Raw genomic sequence first — 15,012 nt, forward strand, 5'->3', positions numbered from 1 at the left:
GAGATACACTCAAAGGGAGACTGAAGGGTGCCTATCCTAAAATGCACCCTCTCAGAGTTCAATCCCATTTCCTTCTGTCTGGGTTCTGCACAGATTGTCCAGTGCTCAGTCATGGACCTAGCCTCCCCTGCTTAGCAACATCCCATTTCCAGCTCAGCCTTGGGCAGGCCTATCCTTCTATTGGCTTTTCGCTTGGACCCTGCCAAGCCCCACACTGGCTTGGCTTTTTCTAGGGGTTTGTGTGTTTAGCCTGGAATTCCACCTTGCATTCTGGGTTCCCTTCTCTCTCTGCCCCAGCTTCCCTGTGGTCACATTCAAACACAGAGTGGTGCTCTGGATTTTATCACAGTTTGGCCACAATCCCCAGCTTGCCAGCTGGGAAGGACAGCACAGCTCTGTTCTCTTCTAGGCCACAAGTGACAAGAGCAAACCCAAACCAGGGGGAAACTCACCAGAAAGAAGGAAGATGTATTACTGAGCAAAGGAATAGAATATTGAGCCATCACTTTTCTTTATAGTTGCCCATATGCTCTCTAGACATCAACCTGGACACTGTCCCACAGGAAGGCCTTTATGAGGCCCTAGAATTCTGTGTCAGTGCAATCGGCTCTGCCCTTCTTCCAGCAAACAACTGAGACTTGGTAAACTCAGGTTTGCCAGAAGAGGTCAATTGAGTGCTTCGTCAGCTTCAAATGGTTTCAGACACAACCACTTCAGAGAGCTGAGAGTTCTCATTATTAAAGAGATAACTTCAGAAGAACAAGCCACAGTGCCATTAAGTAGACCATTCCGATGACTAAATCCCTGCTTTCCAGAAAGTTCTTCTTCAGGTCTGACTTAAATTCTTCAAGCAGCTCTTCAAATCTTTTTTTTCTTCTTATTCAGACTTTGAAGAAAATGGAGGCCCAGTAACGGTGCTTGTATTACTCTGCCTCTGACTGCCATTGTCCCAATTTTTATACATAGATCTATGGTGTCCTTTCAGCATTATTACAGAGAGCAGCAGTGTGTGAAACCCTAACTTTTCTAATCCTGGGAATGACCCACTAACCAGTCAGGGGCTGGTTTCCAGTCTCTCACCACTTGTTTTCTAACTCTGTCTGTTCTTGTCTGGTACAGCGTCTCCTGGCATGGTCACAGCTGTCAGCAGCAGGCCCATCTCTCTCCACTGAGTGACCTAGGCTGTTGCGTCCTCACTGCTGGTCACTCCAAAGGCTTGAGCTCTCAATCTGCACTCAGTTTCCTCTTTGTTGCTGTCCTGCTTTAACACATTTCTCCCTCTTCTGGCTGTTTTCAATTTTGCGTGTTTTATGGGTCCGTTTTTTATTAATGGACTCATCTCTTTCTTATGCTCTGTTGTCTGTCCTCATCTTACTACTGAGGCTGCATGGATCCCTTTTCTCTAGGAACAGTCGCTAGGAACGTTTGTGCCTGCGAAGCACCACACACACTTTCTCTATCTTTTAGTCTGTCTGCCATTCTGTCTTCTGCTTTATTCACCTGGCCCACAAAGCCACTCTGGGGCATTCAGTAGCTGCTCTTGCTCACATGAGGAAAATGGAGGTTCAGAGAAGATGAGAAGTTCTGCCCTGAGGGTCACAGTCAGGGACCAGAATCTTGGATGTGTCCCTTCTGAGACTTGCCCTCCTGTGTGAGCACATCGCTCCTACTGCCTCCCTGTTTCCATGGTGACTCTTGCTTGACCCTGTTGCCCTTTGCTCCTACTCCAAACTCTCCTGGCTCCTGGTCCCCTGTCCTTTTTAATCCATGATTCTCATTAGCCACTCCATAAGGCAGTGTGCTGAAGTATTGCTTCAACTTTATTTCATGTAATTTGTGAATACGTCCTACATATTACCCCATTCTATTTAATGTTATATTCTACACATTATAAAACTTACAGCCTATATATAGCCTATATGTGGAAATGGGTGGATTTCTTTCAACAATCACACAGGACAAGGAGGCTACCATGTAGTGTGGCTGGGGGTGTTCCTATGGTGGGTTCTCTCACCCCTTTCCCATGTACTATCTGTCCTCTGGGCTTTTGCTCTCAGTTTTTTTAGCAGGTGATGTTGTGGCTTCTAGTTGTCCACCAAAAACTTTGCTCTCTTTGTTTCTGAGGCTCACATCAAATAGCCTCCTCCTGTCTTCAGGGCCAAGTCAACTGCTACTGCCAAACCATGCAAAACGTTTACCGAGGCATTTTAAGTTTTCAAGTTTGAAATGATTACTTTCTAAACTTCATCTTGAAAGGAAATTGAACTGAAAATTGTACATGGTGACAGTCAGGGAGAGAAGACCCTGGGAATGACATGTCCAACAGAGTGCCCATGCCAAGGGCACCTGGAACTAAGCACTTGATTTGGGATGCAAAGGCCCATGAGGGAGCCAGCCAGCAGTGCCAGCGAAGCCTGCTCCCTGCTCGCACTACATGCCCAAAGGGACAAGGTGCCCACAGCACTTGTGACCTATTCATCTATGACACGTGAAATACACACATCTTCCCTGCTCTCCAGGAACCAGCCTTGTTTTCGGTTCCTTAAATCACACCTACAGCATGATGATTCTGCAGAGGTTCCACAGCAGCTGTGGAATTTCAGGGCAAGCCCACCTCTTTCTCCACAAGAACTAAGTCATTAGCCTGACTCTGAAGTAGGGGCTCTCCCTGTGTGGCATGGTCAAAGGACAATTTCTCCTGTTTCCCAGAATGAGCCTCTTGCTTGGTGATGAGAACCACAGGCATGTTGTGACCATCTGTTTATGTTTTGAAAAGAACCCTTATCATACAGGGTGTTTTCAGGACTAAGCAAAGGAGATCTATATGCTCCAACACTGGCCGAACTCCTTGATTTAAAATGACCTTTAAATTAATACAAATGTATTTCATACAGTTCCATGTAGTTCAGCACATAGTAACACCAAGATCACCTGTAGTCAACCGAAAACCACCTTAAAAATAAATACATCAATTAAAGCAGATCACCCACATCCCAACTTGAGGAAACCCTGTTATGTGACTGACCTCAGAGGACAAGAGGGAATGAGCCCACCTACCTTACCCTACACAGCAGCCATTTCCTAACTGTGCATATGCTACAGTCTGCAGGACAGCAGGGTGAGCCACTTACCCATGCCTCGATCACTCTTGGAGTTCTGCTGTGCTCCAGAGGTAGTGGACAGGTCCTCAGGGACAGGCATGGGCTCATCCCCTTCATCTGGAGTGTCACTGACTGGGGGGCTCTCCTTTCCTGCAGACACAAATCAGAGCTTGAGTTTCTGGCAGGCGTTGTCGACTGCTGGGAAAACCTCACTGCCTGGGCTTCACCTTGACAGCACTAGGGCAGACTGAAGGGGTACCTGCTCTGAATTAATGCTTCCCTGTTAGGACAAATACGTATTTCTCTTCCTAGGAATGAATATCACTGCTAAGCACCAAATAGACATCAGAGGAGAGAACAAAGATTTACAAAAGGAAAAAAACAAAAAGCAAAACAACATCTGTGGCCTTAGTTATTCCTGGTACTAAATTACTACATAAATATTGATATACTACAGGGTCTATGTGGTGATATTTTTCAAAGCAAACTGGCTTTTAGACATCCTCAATACAATTTGTTGATATAAACCTATTTCTACAATTTTATTTATAGGGGAAATAAGGAATTAGTTCCATTGTTTTGCTTCTTTTGACTCTATATGTTGTTTTGAGTCTATATAGTCAATTTTGCACTGAACCTCCTTTCAGTCAATTTTGGACATATCCTTAAAGATCATCATTGTATACGTCTTTGGAAGTGTTACTGCTGGGCTAATGGTGGCTGTACTTCTGAGGCTCTTCTTGTGATTTGACAACTCAAAAGCATACTAAAAGTTTGTTACACGTCATAAAGTAGGGCCCCCTATCCCTTCCTCTCCCTTTCTTCCTTCTTTGCTATTATTTGAAAACCTCACACATGCATATACAGCTTTTTTTGGTCCTTCCCTCTGCCTCCTTCCCTTCTGTGTTATTATTTGATAATCTCATACATGTGTATACAGCTTTTTGGCCACTTTCACTTCCAGTTACCCCCTCACTCCCTTCCTAATCCCATCTCCCTAGCAATCATTGGCTGGGTTAGAATGAAGTTTGTCTAGCTACAGGATGGATAAATTGAGATCGACACAGTGAAGCTGTTGCTGGTAGAAAATGTTCTCTTCTCACCAAGGCTGGATCTCTGAAAGTGTCCACCTTTCTGGAGCTGATTTAAAGAGATTGACAGGCTCAAACTGAATAGGAGAAACAGCCAGTGAGGCCCAAAATCTATGCTGACTGACTCACTGTAGCTACTTACAAAAGAAAGTCCGGCTCAAGATCCTGAAGGTAGGCTACCAGATGTGTGCCCGCTGAGTTGGCAACTTGGCCCAACAGGCCAACAAACGCTAACCCAGACTTTTGGGAGCATTATGTAAACAACATGCCAATGAGTAAAATTTTCTGAGAACATGAACAGACATGGTATGAAAATTGGATCAACTCACAAGAACTGCACCAACATTTTTAGGAGCCAGAAAAGATCAGTAAAATAAGTACATGAGACAAGCTTTACTGGAATCTTTAAAATAGAATCTGCACCAAAGACATGCTTTGGGGAATAGTGTTACAATCGCTAAGAAAGAGACATCACAATGTACTATCCCAGGTTAGCTTGATTAGAGCAACTGGCATATTTTCAGAAAGAGCATTATTGGGTATATTTGGATAGCTTATACAAGATAAATAGTTAAAGATGGGGTAAGATTATAATAATTTCCCAAAGAAAAACAAAAAGCCCAAGAGACTGATTAAAAGTGTTCACATTGTGCTAGAATCTTGGAGCAGTAGTCAGCACTGTCTCCCTCACCCTAAATAGAAGACATTTACAGTAACAGTGGCAGGACTTGTGGCTCTGCTTCTCATCTTTGCAATAAGCAAGGAAAGCCTCTATCCAGGAGCATGCAGAAGGTATACAAACAATTTGACAGCTTACAGTCATACAGATTCATGGCCCAGAATGAAGGTTTTCAAAGTCTGGGGATATTAGGGAGGTATTCAAAGACAATAACCACACAGAAATCTGGTTAAACAGATCTTTATAATGTAGAGACATTGAAGTGGGGAAGTGGCAGGCTGGGTTAGCAGATACCCACACCACTTGCCTTTTGAAAGGCCAGTAAATAACCCCCAAAGAGCAGAGGGGAGAGGAAAATGACAGCTATAACCTCAAAAAAAAAAGAAATAATTATAAAAAGAACCTCTATGAGATTGGGAGTGGGGCCCCTGGCCACAACACCATAGCCTAAGAGGCTGGTACATGAGACGGCACATACAGAGAGTGGAGCCATGGGGACCTGTGATTCACCAGCTGGCATTAATATTGAGTGGGAATTGGAGACGGGGAAATGGAATTGCTTTGACTTGTTTTGTTGTGATGGTCTTCCATATAATAACTTTGATATCATCCATGATACTTCTGGGCCTGTGGACATGCCATGCCACACAAGAGCTGGAGAGAGGGCTATGTGTGATAAAGATCTAGGATTAGCCAATAAAAGCCTGCCATACTCTCAGTCCATTTCATGATTAGTTAATTGCATGCAAAAAGACACATGGTGGTTACTCAGTTTTAAAAGTGTGGCTGATCCATCTTTGAAAGGACAAAAATCAACTCTGTCTTAAAGATGATGTTCATAGTAACAGCTGGACTTCTTAAGAATCACAGCTGGCTGAAGTTGTACATTAAAAGGCCATTTCACCTCTATTCCCATCTTATATCCTGGTACTTTTCCTACATGAAGGACATGGTGTAATGAAAACAGTAGGGATCGTGATTCTAAAACGCAGTGGGTCCGACAGATCAATAGGAACTCTCAGAGCAGAGGAAACCACACAGGGAGAAGGAAGAACAACAGATCAGTCCCCACGTGTATAGGGGTATAGAGTACAAAATTAGACCTGAAGGAACAAAACCAGATGTATTAACATGGCAGCCAAGAGTGTGGCATTAATTCAACCCTGCCTCACCACGGCTCACTGATGGTTTTTAAGAGGTCCTCTGATTTGCCTAAAAGCCCCCAGTGTGAGTTCTGTTGCAGAGACATCCATCACTCTAGGGGCGGGGGGGCTTGATGACCAAGGACCTTTGCATTCTTTTACTGCTGGGAGGTCTTCCTGCAGAAAATTTACCATCTCATGAAAACCTTTCTGATAGACCAAGTTATTGTGCATATTGGCTTTTGCCCCACTAACCAGTTGAACCATTACTAAAAACAAAACAAAACAAAACAAAACAAAAAAACCCCCAAGTGCTAGGTAAAGCCAACACACCCCAATTATGAATACAATGATTAACCTGGGCTATAGGTCTGATTAAAGCAACTGGAGAGCTGATGGGAAGGAGAGATGGCCACTACTTTAGAATTCTCTCCTCAGGTATAACAAGAGGCTAGAATTCATGGTTTGGGCATAGTTCAGCAGGTCATGGTGAAAATTAATCACAAGCATGAACACCGAACATAAGTAAACTCTTGGTAACCTGTAGTACACCACAGAGGCATAGGCTATGTGATACCTTTATCAGGTAGCAAAGCAATAGGGTGTGGAAAGCAGGACAGCAAATGCTTAATAAGTCAAATGGGATGACTCTGAAGAGGCAAGCAAAATTTCACTTACTTAGAAAACAACACTTCTGGTGAAATTATAATCACACCAATTTATACTTAACTTGCCTGTTGCCTGTGTGTCAAGTATGTCTTTGAGAAGTTTGTGGTCAAATTAAAGAAATTGTGCCCTTAATCAGAAACTAAAAGTAAATGAGTTCTTAAGTATATTATGATTTGCCCAGCTACCCAGCAAATCTCTAGAAATCTCTCCCAAAGGCAAGCATCTGTAATATACAGAGGGGCTTAAGGGAGAGTAATACCAGGGTAATAGATGTACTCACTACAGAGCCACCACTTGAGGAGAGTAAGTTGCTTCTAGTCTAGGGCTGAAGTAGGCTCATAACTGTCTGGCTCCCTATGGGACTTCCTGTCAATTTCTTATAGGCCGAGTCTTCGCTTCCTGCAACTTGGAGGTAACTACATCCTCCTTCAGTGGGTTTTTATAAGGTAAAAATGAGAAAATGCTTAGGATGTTATTTGGGTAATTCCAAGTGCTCAATCAATGTGATTTACTATGATTAACTAGGTAGAATACTTTTGTTATTTAATATATATGAGGCTCCTCTTCCCTACACAGATTATGTATGTCTACAGGGTGTACTCCTTGTGTGCACGTTCCAACAAACACATTACAAACAGCATTAAGAAAATATAAAATACAGAGTTCAGGTGATCTGAGCCAGAGGAGCCTCAGAGATTCACTGGCCAGAGTCCCTGCTGCTATAGGAGACACACCATGGTTCAGGAGGCAAGAGCATTGGCTTGGGTCCCACAGCTGCAATCAGAAATGGGTGTGGAGTTGGTCTTTCAACTCCCAGAAGGTTCTTCCCATAGACTGCCTCTTTCTTTAGAAGGCAAACAAAAACGCATGAGTAACCTGAAAACTCTGATGAAGGGAAGACCAGGAAATGAGCTTCCATCAGAAAGTGAGTGAGGGACCTCCACAGGAAGCACCTCAGTGTGGTCTTGATAGATGACAGTGTAAGAAGGCTAGACACAGTTGCGAGTTTCTACCAGAAAGCTTCCCACAATTCGTAGACTCAAGTCAGTGAGCATGATCTGCAATGACCATCAACCTCTAGGATTGATACTGTAGGTGACACCAATTAGAGCACAGTCCATATTTAGAGTACACCCAGGGAAGACGAATCCAAGGGCCTTGAAGACAGGGGACTAGTAAGGAATGTGTTTCTAAAGTATTGCACATGTTAAGGGGGAATCCTATGAAACTGCTAGGTTTGAACATCTTATGAAAAAGAAATGACTCAGTAACATATTCCTCAATTTCTTATGAAGAAAGCTAACTCCCAGGCTAGGATTATAACTCAGTGGCCTGTCTTGCATGAATAAAGTCCTGGGTTCCATCCCCAGGGCTGCAAGAGAAACAAAACAAGAAAAAAGAAAAACAAAACCAAAGAACAAGTCAACCTTCCTACATGAACCCTTCCTACTTTCTTCCCAGTCTTAGCAGACAAAGGAGGAAGCATTGCTTTGAATTGGGAGATTATCAACTTTAAAGGAGTGCAAAAATAATATGTAATTCTTTCCTAAGTGTGACACACTCTATGATGCTCTAATCACTGTTCAGGATGTTCAAGGCCGAACATAATGCAGCGGCTGTATCATGGTGAGGGGTGTCATTCCTTTGCTATGGGCATACAGAGAAAATTTCAGACCAAATATTTTCAGACAAAAAATGAAAATGAAGGTTTTTTTTCAGGCTGTGTTGCTGTCCCTGCCCTCAACAGTCCTCTCTTTCAGGACAACCTACAATACACCATTCAGTATAATGTTAAGGGCAAGAAAAAGAAGTTCAAGAAACTAAGGCTTTTGGAAGTCTTGGGATCAAATGGAAAAATGAAAATACTGACTATTCATCATAGTTAACATTTTAGAGGTGGTTTTCGAGGCTGGGAGAAGTTGTATCTTTATTGTTTTAAATTTTGTTATTGACGTCCAATAATTGCTCATGTTTATGCGGTACAGTGTGATGTTTGAGATTTCGGTCATACATATAGTGTGCAACCCTCGAATATGTGTGGGTGGCAAATCCACCAACCCAGACCATTCACTTATAAGAACAAATTCAGAAGTGGCAGAGTGTGTGCCTGCCTTTGGTTTTTAGAACCTGGGCTCTTTCACTTAACTCTTGGAGTCTATCCATGTTGTCCTGAATGATCAATTCCAACATTCATAACTAAATAATATTCTGTTATAGACACATACCACACTTTTCCCATTTAGTCACTGATAGTCATCTGGGTTGGTCTCATCCCTAGCCTAATGTTTTGATATTAGGACATCAGAAAGTATGCGGCATGTGGACCAAGAGTGTGGACCACTGAGTGCATCTTGAAACATAAAAACTCAGAACTCATCTGAGGTCAAAGCAGCAAAGAGAAGCAGATGGGGTTCTTCTTGCCCTGGAGTTTCTCCACATCCCTGTTTCTGTGATATTCAAAACAATCCTGCTGTAAGGGGCAAGCCCGTAGGTGAGGTCTTTCAAAAGTAGAGCCTGATCATCACCCTATTTTAATTATGTTTAGCACACACTGTTTTCCTGGGCTTTGGGGGATGGCAAGGGAAGCTAAATACAAAGCTTCAACAAGCTAAACAGCATCTTTTCATTTAACAGATTTGCTTAAGAAACATAAAAGAAAATGAAGTTAAATAATTCTACAGAGTACAAGAAAAAAGCAATGTCCCCCCCCCCCAAGTACACCAGGATTTCTTCTAACCTTCAGCTTTGGGGGAAGTCCAGGTTAATCTACACTCTAGAATCACTGTAACTGTTCATGGAAGCATGCAGAATGTGTGCACACGTGTGTGCCATTTGTATTTCCACATGGAAACATACTTTGTATCTTTCCCATTTTGATATACACTTCAGATTTCCTTCCATACCTGCATATTCATATCCTCCTCCTTTTTAAGAACTGAGGCTTCAGGTCTGTGCACACACCATAGTTTTTTAAGTACTAATGACAACACCACAGTGAGCATGTGCTTACATGCTCTGTCTACTTGTAAGAGTTTATTTTTAAGATGAATTCCTTAAACTGAAGTGGGGTAGATTGTATAACATGAACAAGGTTTGTTTGCATAGAGAAGAGACCACATTCATTACTTTCAACTAGGAGAGCATAAGATCAACACCTTTTAAAAGCGGCCATTCATTATTCTTTGCATTGTGGGAAGTTTAAGTCTGAAGCCTTACAATGGAAAGAAAGAGCTGACAGAGCATAAGAGAAATATGTGACTTGCCACAAGCCCATCTCCAGAGGGTCAGGTCACCCAGTGATCCAGGCAACACCACATTTTAAGGGCAGGTCCTGTCAGGGGCACCTGGACCAAAATGCAAACTTACAAACAAATCAACAACTCTTCAAAAACCTGAGGAGGCAGCTTAGCCAAGGCACAGATGGCAGGCTGGCCAGTGCCACAGAGAGGACAGGCTCATGGGACTGGGGAACTGCCTGGAGGCTGTGAAACAGAAACACTGACTGAATCTCCAAGTCCAGGAAGTCTGCTTCCAGGTACTGTCCAGATGCAGGGCCAGGCAGAACCGGACCTCATACGCTAATGCGTATGGGAGCAGGGCTGGATCTACTGGATGGGCCACCCTCAGTGCTGCCCACTGGACAGCCTGGAACCCAGCTCCACCTTTATATTAGCCAGAGTGTTTCACTTTCTCGGTCCGGCAAGATGAGAAAGGATTTGCTGTTCTCACATGGCAAGTGCTCTGACTCTGAACTGGGCTCCGTCGTTGGCTAGGCTTTCTTTTCATGCTGCTGTGGCCTCTTCTTCCTCTCTCATCTCTTATCTTTTAAATGCCACCTTTGGCATGTGTTTTGTATGTTTGGTAGACAAATCCATTACAACTGTCTCCAAAAGTACAGCATTTACTTAATCCTTTTTGAATTGCTGTTAGAGTTCACACTACCTAATCTCACTTGGGAGGTTTTTATGTTCAAGTTCTCTGAACACAGACACACGTGGCTCTGAGCCTTTTCTTTTATGGCAGCCTTGCTAGCTCCCCCGTGGACAGCTAGCACAACTTCTGGACATACAACTATCACCCAAGGTCTCACCTGAAACTTGGGACATGTCTTGACCCTCATCGACATCCATTGTCTTCAGGTTATCTGAGAAGAGAAGAGAGAAATGGATTTTACTTTAAACCAAAAATATGGGAAGGGAGGGAGGGAGGGAGGGAGGAGAGAGAGAGAGAGAGAGAGAGAGAGAGAGAGAGAGAGAGAGAGAGAGAGAGAGAGAGAGGCGCTTATGCTATTTAACAACAAGGCTATCTAGCAAGAATAATGCATTTTCCTCTTCACATACTTGCTGGGGTATCAGCCTAGCACAGACCTTGATCCTTTAAAAAACAGCATTACAAAGATTTATAAAAATATCATTACAAGCACAGGAGGACCAAATTTGTTATTTATTGTTAATTTCCTACTGCATAATAACCCAAAATGCAAACTGACTGCAACAAAATTAAGCAGAAAATTAAATGGCCCTGGGTCATTGTAGGCACAGAATTCATTCTCTTGGCTGATCCATAGTTATGTTCTTTCTAATTTACTGAGCATGCATCGATGAACCTTGAGTCAGCTTGGTGACACGCGTACAATCAGCAATCAAAAAACGAAGCAATTTGCTGAAGAATGTCTCATTTACCCAGGCAGGCTGCATATCTGAACAGCAACGCACTACCTCCATCAATAATGAATACACCTCCAGCCTGGCAGATGGGCAATACACACTCTGTCCTTGTCCCCCACTCTTCAGCTCTAGCTGCAGACTCCACCAGCGTTCTCTCACAGACAGAGATCACAGAACAAGCCAGGAGAGGGCTCAAACCTCCTGCTTTGCAGGCCTGTGGCTGGCTCCTCATCTTGGTTTGAATTGAAAACACCCATAGGAAAAGGCTGTCTTATAGTGGGCCTGGTGAGTGCTCCATAGACTGTACACAGACTACCACAAATATCAGGGAGGGACCCAGAGACAGAGAGGGAGAAAAATGAATGCAGTGGACTTAGCAGGGCCACACCTCAGGGCACTAGGGTACCCTTAGATGTTATGTTATTAGTATGCAACACTCAGTAGCTCAATAAGAAATCTATGTCCAGTAGAATACTCTGGTGACGTCATTGAAAGTGCTCACTGTGGTCTGCTAGACATCTATCGCTGTCAGCAGACTCAGGTTATCTGCTGAATCTAAGTCAGGTCCCTTTGTTTGTTTGTTTTTTTTTTCTAGGTACTCCATCTCTTTGATTCAGCTATGGGGCTATGGGTTGAGGCCTACGTTTAAAAGAAACCTGGAAATTGATCGGGGATTCCAGTTGTTTGGGAAACTGTGTAGGCAGGGGCACCTATGTACATAGTTTTATATAACACAGAACACATGTAAGACATGGTATATGTACATGTAGTTTTATATTAATATATGAAAGTATTGTTTATTTTATCTATGTATACACACACATGCCATATAGCTATATAAGTAATTTTGTGATGTTATCTATATAATTAAAACTTTATATATCTTTTTATCATTAATATATTTTATGGTATACGTGGATGGAGTATGGTTTTTTTTTTCAAGAATATTGTTAGTCATGAGGTAGACATAAGTAGCAGTCATGCTTTCTGGATGGAGAAGGGTTTCATCTATTTCTGAAAGGCGCTTCATTTGTCTCAGTTGTGAGGATTTCTAAGGCTGATACGGAACTTAGGAGAGCAGCCAGGACCACAGGGAGACAAAAGCCCTATCACAGTACACATATGCTCAGACTCCTAAGGAAGGCCCAGCAACCACTGAAATGAGACACATCAGCCCCAGAGAAGACAGCCAACCAGTACAAGAGTAGCCAGAAGCTCTGTGCCCAGAGTCCCACAGCCTTTCAGTGCAAAAGAAACTGTCAAAAATAGGAATAAAGGAGGACCTAGAGGGGAGGCCTGTGTGGGGGGCTGGACTGCACAAGTGAGAGCTGAGACCTTATTCCTATGGCTTTCTGGCCTTAAACCCACTGATTTATGAAGCTTTGAGATGCTCTAATGTTGGTTGGTGAAGTAGAACTTATCAACTTCAACACAAAATGTTCGGAGTGAACTTATTGTGATACAAATGAACTTTCTTTCTTTTCTTTTTTCCTCCCTCCCTCCCTCTCCCTCCCTCCCTCTCTCCCTCCCTCCCTCCTTTCTTTCTTTCTTTCTTTCTTTCTTCCTTCCTTCCTTCCTTTCTTTCTTTCTTTCTTTCTTTCTTTCTTTCTTTCTTTCTTTCTTTCTTTCTTTCTCTCTGGGGGTTAGAAACTCATGTAAGTTCCACCACTTAGGACCAATCAGCTTTTCTATCTCTGTCTATGTTTTTCATAAAATAAGACACTAAGCATATTTCAGAGGTACTGCTAAAATGTTTAATTTAACTACTATACAGTGCCATTATTGTATTTTAATGGCTATGCATTGAAGGCTTGGTTCACTAGATGATAGAAGTGATAGCCCCGATAATATACCCAAGCTACGTCCAAGCCAAATAGAAACAAATGTTTTATCAGGCCCATGAGTATGAGTGCCTACCCTTCTCCAAACAGTCATCTCATGGACAAAGGAGCCAGCTGTCATGCTGGGGGATAGACAAGTGAGGTCACCAACAGTGCTTGGAGCAAGTTCCTGTGGGCACTGTAGTAACACAGGTGCATGTCAGGATCCCAGTAGCTCACCTGTGTACATGGCTGCTCTGTGGGTCACTTATCGACAGACTCCCTGCCATCCAGGGCATATGGACCCTTGTGACACAGTCTACCTCCCTTAGATTTGCATGCACACTTTCAACCCCACCCTCTCTGGACTTGTGACTAGTATGGTTGCCAGCAGGGTCCCTTGTTTCAGAACAACAGTTTCAGGTACTTGATAATTTTTAAGCTAAGGGCTGGAGTCAGTCTGTACTGTGTTCTATGAATTCTGCAGAGACTTCTTAAGCCTCTCAAATGTCCTAAAACCAAAGATCTGCATCTTTTGGGGTAGAGACTAAAGAAGTAACCTACCAATGCAGAGTTGGGGAGAAATGCATTTGGCCTCTTTCAAGACAAAGTTTACAAAGGGCATCCCTAAGTGTCCTGAAGGAGTCTAGGCCATCCTGGGTACTCTGCTGACCACCAGGTACTGCTTACAGAACACCTACAAAGTACCTCTGCTGCCATGTGGAAGCAATACAGGGAATCTGAGGGGGAAGGGTAGGGCTTAAAGGGCCAGAGAGATGTCTTAAAAGATAATGGTGATGCCCCCAAGTCTGGCAACTTGAGTTTGATCCCTAGGAGCCACGTGGTAGAAGAAGAGAACGGATTCTCACAGGCTATCCTCTGACCTCCACATGCCACATGCACACACACTCATACACAGGTACACTTGCATACACTGCCTCCCCCCCCCCCATGTGTGTTTGTATGAAAGAGAGAGAGAGAGAGAGAGAGAGAGAGAGAGAGAGAGAGAGAGAGAGAGAGTCAGAGAAATCGAATACATTTTAAAAACTTAAAAGACAAATAGTTTGAGCTCAGTTATCTTACAGTCTCAGCTTTAAATAAAACAAGGAGATTTCATTCACTAAAGGGAATTAACCACCAAAGCAAATTATTAGCATCTTCAGGTCTGGGCAGGGGTATTGGATGGAATAAGCCAGTCACAGAAACATGCTGTGGTGGTCCACTTTTCATGAGAAGAGCAAGCAAGTCTCAGATAGAGGCAACCCACCGGAGAGCATGCCATAATGTCAGTAAACTAGCTCTCACCTGGGCAGTTCTTCTAAACATGAATGCTTTTATTGTTTCTTTGGAGCAGGCAGTTCTGAATCTTGCACAAGGGGAAATAGATGCAGAGATAAGTGCAGGCCAGCATGACAGAGGCTGCCCAAGGCTGGCTCTTTAGGACAGTGAGCAATGAGGCCTTCCTTATAACCCCACCATCCCTCGGGATCTCTTTGCATCTCCTGTCTTCTTCATCTAACTCTCTTCTCTTCTCTTATTTCTGTGTCTCCCTCTCTCCCCTCAAGCCCCTCTTCCTTCTTGACTGTTTTTCTCTTCTTCTGATTAAACAGGGACAAACAGGTTTCATTCATTTCCTTGATTCAGACAGAAGGATTCAACACATCACCAACGTTAGAGAAGAGGAGCGAAAGAGGAGGCTGGGAGCCAGGTTTCAGACTGCACAGGAAGGACCCCACTGCTCTGGGGACTGGGCAGGAAGCACACATTCAAAACTTCTACACACCATGGGAGTCTTCCTGGGAGGCCAGGAGCCTTTCCTCTTGCCACGAAGAGGCCATTACCA

General features: G+C 43.4%; 1 protein-coding gene across 8 annotated transcripts in view; it reads right to left on the minus strand.

Annotated features, from left to right (window-relative positions):
* Ikzf1 (IKAROS family zinc finger 1) overlaps positions 1 to 15,012 on the minus strand; it is an 85,631-nt gene that overhangs the window by 59,556 nt on the left and 11,063 nt on the right. For all 8 annotated transcript variants that reach the window (XM_029483815.2, XM_085829109.1, XM_029483816.2 and 5 more), the window contains exons 2-3: positions 10,773 to 10,826; positions 3,132 to 3,251 (exon numbers count right to left, since the gene is read on the minus strand). In XM_029483815.2, coding sequence (XP_029339675.1) covers positions 3,132 to 3,251; positions 10,773 to 10,812 — 160 coding nt within the window. In that variant the 5' untranslated portion in view covers positions 10,813 to 10,826. The remainder of the gene's footprint in view (positions 1 to 3,131; positions 3,252 to 10,772; positions 10,827 to 15,012) is intronic.

The sequence above is a fragment of the Mus caroli genome, unplaced genomic scaffold (assembly GCF_978045245.1).
Source record: "Mus caroli unplaced genomic scaffold, Mus_caroli_1 scaffold_13, whole genome shotgun sequence".
Taxonomy (NCBI): Eukaryota; Metazoa; Chordata; class Mammalia; order Rodentia; family Muridae; genus Mus; species Mus caroli.